The sequence below is a fragment of the Pinus tabuliformis genome, chromosome X (assembly GCF_031772625.1).
Source record: "Pinus tabuliformis cultivar Carrire ecotype Pingquan chromosome X, CPIR1, whole genome shotgun sequence".
Classification (NCBI taxonomy): domain Eukaryota; kingdom Viridiplantae; phylum Streptophyta; class Pinopsida; order Pinales; family Pinaceae; genus Pinus; species Pinus tabuliformis.
The window spans coordinates 49,114,954-49,122,905 of record NC_142308.1 but is presented as its reverse complement, the minus strand read 5'-3'; the positions used below and the strand labels follow the sequence as shown (position 1 = coordinate 49,122,905).

Below are 7,952 nucleotides of genomic sequence, written 5' to 3'. Positions count from 1 at the left end.
TGAGTCATGGTTTGATTTATTAGAAAATCCATTACAATAATATATTTGTTATGAGTTTAACATGTTATTTTATGGAAATTGAATTTGAATAGGAAGAACAATAATCATTCGTCTTATTCAGAGACTTAAAAAAGTTGATGAATGGTACATTGTTGAAGTGCTTGTGTGATGATCACCATTTCAAGGCCTTGTAAATGGTTTTAAAATCCAATTAAAATTTAATTTCCTAAATTATTTTACCTTATTTATCAAATTGAATTGACAACATTTTTCTACTTCTATTCTTATTTTTATTTTACTCTGAATACTAAATTTATCTTCCTTTTCCCTGTGTGGACCGTTCTATTTTATGACTTTTGATCCTCATCTTTCTGCTTAGTGTTTATGGTTTATGCCACATAATCAAGATGACCTACAATTATATACTCCAGGCAGCTACCATACTTAAATATTTGAGACCTGAGTCGACCCAATGACGAAAGACAAGACTCTGAAAAGGACCAAATCATTGGTCCTTTATCACACACCCTAATTTTCAACTTTTCTGTAGTCTTCTCCACTATGTAATTTAGCATATAGATAACAAAACCAGATTCTGTTTATATTTCCTTTACCTGAATTGCCAACTCCAGTATTATATTATGGCGCAGGCAGAAAACAAATCCAACCCGGCAAATCATCAGTCAAATCCTCAAACATTCGATCTTTAATATCTGTTATAGAAAGTAAACCCCAGTGTCATTGTATAGCAAAACAAAAAAACAAATCCAGCCAAAGAGTTTGGATGACAAATTGTCAGTTAAATCCTCAAACATTCAATCTTTAATGTGTTATAGAAATCAACATAAAAAGACTCGGAAACTTCCACAGAACTGGATGATGAAATCCACAGAACCTAAGGAAGCAATTCAATCAGTAACAGATATCTTTATTCAGGTTTCAGATTTTGGGAATATCCTTGAATTTCACGGACAGTTGCAAGGTCAAACAATTGGCCTTGCTACTGTCTGTGGGATTCGGAGATATTTCCAGAATTTGCAATTAAGCTAAATTCAGCAACCAAGAACAGAGAAGGCAATTCAATCAGGGAGCCCACAGAACCTAAAGAAGCAATTCAATCAGTAACAGGTATCTTTATTCGGGTTGCAAATTTTGGGAATGTCCTTGAATTCCACGGACAGTTGCAAGTTCAAATAATAGACCTTGCTACTGTCCAGAATTTGCAATCAAGATAATTTCAGTGACCAAGAACAGAGAAGGCAATTCAATCAGGGAGCGACAATCATAAGGATCCGTTTTAGGGCATCCATCTGATGGCGAGGAAGGCAAGTGGACACATCAATACTCCTTCCTCCGTTTTCTTCTCTCCCGCTGATCAACGATATCACTCCTATGTTTAGGTGTGGAGGCTGCACATTCAACGGCTTCCCCCATCCATGGTCTATTTCGTAAACAGGGAATTTGGGAGAGCCAGCTACGGTAGCATCGTGAGGGCAAACTCTAAGTGTTTCAATAAGATTTGAAATAACACGAGACTGATTAGAGGAAACCCAGTCTACCATATTATTTAGTTGCATCTCCATGGTGCAAGAATTGATGAGTACTTGAATGAGAGAGGCAGCGAAGGAGACATGTTGCCCCAAGAGCCTTTGGGCACTAGTCCGAACCAAGCCCAGGCATAGGCAGTTTCCGAAATACGTTGGGGGTAAGGGCGGTTTTACTCGACCTCTCAGGTCAGCAACAACTGAAATATCAACAGGCTCTGTGTCTGGGACCTCTCGAGCTTGGGTTAAGCATCTCCAAAAATGTGCGATGACTGCCACAAATGAACTTGAAGCCTGCGCTACTTCTTTCAACTTTTGAACCATTTCTTCGCTGAAACGAAAAGTATGCATTTCAACATCTATGTCATATTTTAAGGGTTTGATTATCTGAGCACTGCACTCATTTATGCTCTCCATCACGTTGGTTTCCAAATGATTCATGGGCAGTAAATCATCTCGCAGAAACTTGAAAATCTGAGCTTCCTTGATACGATCAGTGACAACTTCAGCTCTCCAAGAAACGTTGGGCATTGCACAAATTTTCTCATCGTGTTTGAAGATTTCTCGCATGTGCTCAGGCTTACTGGAAATAGGAAGCCCTCTGCTACATTCTGCCCAGCACTTCATGAAATGCCAAAAGGAACTCCCGTCTGCAATAACATGATGAAAATTGGCTCCGATACAGAGTCCCCCTCCCAGAAAAGCTGTGACCTGGTCTGTGACATCGGAAACCCATCATTACTTTTCATAGTTGCAAAATAAACTTGCAGGTATCCCAAATTTATTTATTTTTCCTTTTCAAATCTGGTAAAAGGCTATAATACTCAGGGCTACTGTTAATTTACCCTGAAACATCAAAAATTAGTAGACTTCCTACAAGTATGCCGTTTGAATTTTTGACTTCCCTAAATTCCAACAAAAATAACTTTTCGTTACCCCTTTAAATAAAAGATATACTGATTTATAACCTTTAACAATGCTAATTTCAGAGAACTCTCTTCCACCTGAATTTTGCATAACTGAATTAATGTTAATTTCAGAGAAATATGCCTTCCACCTGAATTAATGCTAATTTCACAGAAATCTGCCTTCCACCTGAATTTTACATACCTGAATTGAGAGAAGTGGCCTGTCACAAGTTCCATTGTCCGATGTATTGCGATCACGATCATGGTTCCGAACAAGTTCGTTGAACAAACTTCTGTGCCGAAACCCCTCTTTTTCCAAGTCCCCAAAAGCCATAGCGATCGATGCTTCCACGAATTCCACTCCCCCATCGTTGCATTCAATTTCTGGCCGACCTGATTCTTCTCCCTCAATGTCCAGTCGACCAGCGAATGGATAAAAATCCACCAGAACCAACGACAGGCTCCTCTTAAGCTTCTCGGCTATGGTAGAAAACTCCATCTCCTCGTCTATTTTATAGAACATAACCCTCTGATTCTTAAAAGAAATAAAAAACAGATCGAGGTTGGAGAGGAACATGCGATGCTTCAGAGTAGGAATGGCCGGTACCACGGATGAAACTCTCAACAGTTTTACATTCACTCGCTCTTCCGCCATTGTCCCGGGTTTCTCAGAGAAACGCTGAGGATCATATAGAAGAAAACAGTTAAACCCAACAGAGCTTTATAAAGAAAATCTGCAAGCCTTCAACCGATACCAAACCAAATGTAATCGTAATACGATGCATTTAAACTCTCATTAATAAAACCCTAAAGCCTGCTAAAATACACTCAGAGCCAAATGGAGCAAAAGTTGGGCAATTCAACCATAAATGCTTAAAAATTTCGTGATCACAAAAGTCCCTAAAGACAAAAACATTCGAGCTAGAAATAAAAATAGACAATGAATGCGATTAATACCTTATCCTTCCTCAATGGGAATCGATCCTGGGACACTGGATTCTATTAATACCTTAGCCTTTACTCAATGGGAATCGGCCCCCGGGAGGCTGAATGCGATTAATACTTTGTCCTTCTTCAATGGGAATCGATCCCTGGACAGAGCGCTGGTTATTGGAGACTGCAGAAAGCTATGCAATGTACAAGGAGAAAGGAGGCTGCGGAGGAAACAAGAAGGTAAGATAACAAGTGGGTCGTTGTATACACAGTGACGTAGATGATCCATGATATTTCGGATTTAAATTTCTTGAATCATTCTACCTTGATGCTATAACCTGATGGAATGACGTACCTGCCTCTGATATATATGTACATTTGTGATTTGCAACAGACATATTTCTTTGGAATTTTAATTAGTTGTTTTATATTAAAAATTAATTTTATTATAATTAATTTTTATTGCCATACAAATTATTTATTGGATTTTTAAAAAATAAGACATTATTATTATAGCGTAGAGGTTATATTGTTTTTTTTATTTGTAGTCAAAAACTTCGATTTTATAAAAGAATTTATATAGTTTTATAAAAAATATATATTAAAATTAATTTTGAGATTTTATTGGTTAAAATTTTGATTTGCTTTAAATTTGAATGGTCAAATATAAAACATAAATTTAAAAAAATAAATAAAAAATCGACATGTTTACCATTATTATTACATTTATATGTTGAATCCATTATTAGATGTGTGGATTTTGTTTTTAATAAAACAGGCCAAATTTTATCTTACTTTACTTGTATACAATTTATTTTTTTTTAGTAAATTATTTGATCCACATTTATGTAGGAACAAAATGAAATACGAGTTTAAACAGAAACACAGAGCTACAACGAAAACTAAACTCCAATTAATTGATGATAAAATACTGAAAATTGTTTATATGCATAATGGAAATACTCTAGCACAGATAATGGTAGCTTATCTCTAAGAAGATATGTGGTGGCTATATGCCTCTGAACTATGTTACAATGAGACTCGCATGCCTTTTTATTATTGAAAAACAAGGGACAACCCCAAACATCCAAAAACGTAACTCTAGGAGATGAAGCGTCAAAAGTTTATGGGCCTCGTTGGGGTTAGTTAGTACACTAACTTTCTGGTATCGTAACTTTGGCATATGTTTTATGTTTGACATATATGATACCTTGTTAGAAAGATCTATCTGATGACTACAACTTTCGACTACAAACCCCTACCACAAGTTATTAATTTGTTTGTTTTCCAAAAAAAAACGTCATGTAGGACCTCAAAACGACTCCAGAAGTTCAAGACTCGAAAAAACTGCCAAAAATAGTAAATTGTGCTAAAATTAAGGAAACTAAAAGAAACGGTGTTGTGGGTCCATGTGGAATATGTGGGTGGTCACCAATATCCAACTGGTTCAGTCCTCCCTCCTTAGGAACTAATGGTCCCCATTGCATTGAGTGCCTCCATGAGATGGGGAAATTTTTGCTAAACTTGGTCACTGATGAGCCACTTGCCCTAATGCAAGAGTTGGCCAGCTTTGACAACTCGATATATTTGGATCCTTTGTTTGCGAGTGTTCTTGATCTATGTGTCCATGCTTTGATCAGTTGTGCCCTGCTCAATGCAGTATGGGTTGAGCTTTATTGGTGTCAACTACTCTGCAATGTTTGATGTGTCTAGCAATGGTGGAAGTATGGACAAAAGCAGTCCACATTGAATACAGGGTGAAAGCCAAGGAATGGGGGGACACTTAACTCGAAAGTGTTGTCTCCCATAGCCTTGGTGATGGTGTTAGGCCCGTATCGGAGTGGTTGAAGCTTACGATGGGCTCCAGCGAGGAGCTCTTTCTACAGATGTAACCAAACTTGGTCGCCCACCTGAAACTTATGGGGCACCCGATGTTGATCATGTCGTTGTTTGTATTTGGCATTAGATTTTTCTAAGATGTTGATCCAGGTGGATGTTGGTGGCCACCCACCTATCCCACTTGGACTCCCACAACTGTCTCTTTCAGTTTCAGTTTCCTTAATTGTAGCACAATTTACTATTTTTAGTAGTTTTTCGGGTCCTGAACTTCCGGAGCTGTTTTGAGGCCCTAAACGACATTTTCTAGGAAAACTGGGAGTAGCATGGGGACATAGGCAAATGTTGTTCATCCCAAAGTTGTAGTCCTCGAATAGATCTTTCTAACGAGGTATTGTGCGTGTCAAACGGAGATCGTATGCCAAAGTTACAACACCGAGAAGTTGATGTATCAATTTACCCAAAACGAGGCTCATAGTTTGGCGCTTCATCTCCTAGGGTTAGGTTTTTGGATGTTTAGGGTTTTCCATTGTTTCTCAACAATAAATAGGCCTTCGAACCTCATTGTAACACAATTCAGAGGCATGTAGCCGCCACATCTCTTCTCAGAGATAAGCTACCATTGCCCTAGTTGGTTTATTTCCATTTATGTTTGTAAGCATATTTCAGTATTTTACATTAATGAAATGAAGTATTATTTATGTTGCATCTCTATATTTATGTTTATTTCTGTACTTTATTGTGTTCCTGCTTAAATCCGGATCAGATCTTGTGACCCTGTTAGCGGATGTAAGGCCTTCGGAGTTGTGCGACGCGGTTGGGCGCCGGGCGCGCGCACAGGAAAACGATGGTTGTGCGACGGGTGGTCGTGCACGACGGTGCGACCAACTTCTACGACCGGTTATGCGAGCAACGGAGGACTTGCGACAGACGAGCGACGAACACTTGCGACGATGGTGAACAAGTGTGGTTGTGTTGGTTTATACCCACGGTTGGGGCAATATGCGATGGAGTATGGCCGACATGCAATGGAGGGCGAGGCCGACTTAACATGGCGTTCAAAGGGGTGTGCGTAGCGTAGGTTGGGCGGTCGGCTAGGCAGCCCACCCACATTTGCGATGCATATATATATGCGATGCGTTGAGCATTCAAAGGCATCACATTCGGTCACACATCTTCGCACAAGTAGTGGAGTGCAGATCTAAGTGCGCAAAAGGCAAGAAGGAAAGGCGCAGATATACATGTGCCCATTCTTGGGCGAGTCGCACAAGGGGAACGCGTTGAACTTGGTGTTGGGCGAAGGTGCGCCCGGTGGTCGGGTGAGGCATGCACGGTGAACGTGTGGCGCCCGTTTGTGCTAAGTCTTGACGTGGGTGTCTTGGTGGCTCGGGTGAGTGCCAACCCATCGTGCAAGTGTGCACAAAGGTGAACGAAGGTTGGAACCGGATGTCATAGAGTTGAGCTGGCGGTACTACGTGTTGTTCACACGATTTGGGCATTTGTCAAAGGTTGGCGAGTGGGACTGCGTGTGGGCAGGTGTACACGGTTTGGGCGTTTGCGACCAAACGAAGAGCGAACCAGCAAAGACGTGCGACGAGGTGAACGACGGGTTGGAGAGTCGTGCGGCGACCGTGCGGAGGTGCCGACGAGCTGGGTAACCGAGTTTGCCGAAGTTGGAAATTTGGCTAAGTATAAATTTGGGGTTTCCCAAGGACTTAGCCTATACTTTGTAAAAGTGGAAAAATTATATATATTGATATTCGGGCAGACTCATATTGCAGGGAGTTGCCCCTCCCTTTATATTGTTGTGCATTTCTTTTGTTTAATGTTGTTGATAATGAATGTGTATGGGTGTTCATTGGTATAAAGGCACATTCATAATACTTGGTAACGAAAATAAAACTAAGTATGGAATGTTAAGACGTAGTCCACGAACATAAGTATTGGTGAAAAGAAAGTGTTCGGTGGTGTCGCACCTCGCTATAAGCGGTTGAAAGACTACCGCAGGTGTAGGGGCGTGAAAGTTGGTATCAGAGCTGGCTGATGACCGGGTTGACGACGAAGTGCTGATCCCACTGCATTATCGTGACAGTTGGTATCAGATCCGGTGAACTGAATCAAGGGGTTGATTCTACGAAGACCGAAGACTTGGCAAGGAGCTCAAGTTTTGCAGGTGACAGGTGGAATATCAGGGTGATTCAGGTGAATGGTGAAACAGGTTTAGCAGGGGTGAAGCTTTGTGCTTAAGCCAAACTGAAAGACAAGGCATGGCAGGTTTGGAAGGATGCGAAGGGAAGCTCTTGCTTACCTTATACAGGTTGAAGTGGATGAAAGAAGAGAATCCCCGGATTCGAAAGGAACTTGAAGTCTTGGAAAAAAATGTTGAAGACGAACTTCTTCAACTTGGTTGGACAATGGAGCAAGATGAAGTTGCAGATTGTGCTGACAAGGAAGAGGAAGCCGTGATGATTGAAGATGTTGCAGATGTGACAACGATGGAGGATGAACTTGAGGTTGATCAAGTTGGACCAGGATCGTGCAGGTTGCAGACAAGGATGGATGAGGATACTCACATGGAGGAGCCTCATGATGATGATGTAAGTACCGTTGATACTTGTGTTTCACTTGAGCATTTGGTAGATGGACCGTATGCAGGGAAGGGCAAAGCCAGTTTGCCAATGCAGGGGAGCATCTTACCATGGATGTCTATGATGAGACCTTGTATGGAGAA

The 7,952-nt window shown here is 40.6% G+C and overlaps 1 protein-coding gene across 1 annotated transcript; it reads right to left on the bottom strand.

Annotated features, from left to right (window-relative positions):
* Positions 1 to 907: 907 nt before the first annotated feature.
* Positions 908 to 3,723, bottom strand: LOC149138274 (hydroxycinnamoyltransferase-like). Its single transcript, XM_089448818.1, has 3 exons — positions 3,410 to 3,723; positions 2,655 to 3,131; positions 908 to 2,255 (listed from the first exon to the last, which is right to left on the bottom strand). The coding sequence occupies exons 2-3, from the start codon at positions 3,105 to 3,107 to the stop codon at positions 1,269 to 1,271; spliced, it is 1,440 nt and encodes a 479-aa protein (XP_089304944.1). The 5' UTR covers positions 3,108 to 3,131; positions 3,410 to 3,723; the 3' UTR covers positions 908 to 1,268.
* Positions 3,724 to 7,952: the final 4,229 nt, after the last annotated feature.

What these genes read in the sequence shown, in the direction of transcription:
- LOC149138274 (XM_089448818.1), bottom strand. Translation starts at nt 3,107, where the DNA reads ATGGCGGAAGAGCGAGTGAATGTAAAACTGTTGAGAGTTTCATCCGTG. An exon ending in GGCCACTTCTCTCAATTCAG is followed by an intron (nt 2,256 to 2,654) that starts GTATGTAAAATT and finishes GTCACAGACCAG; the next exon opens with GTCACAGCTTTTCTGGGAGG.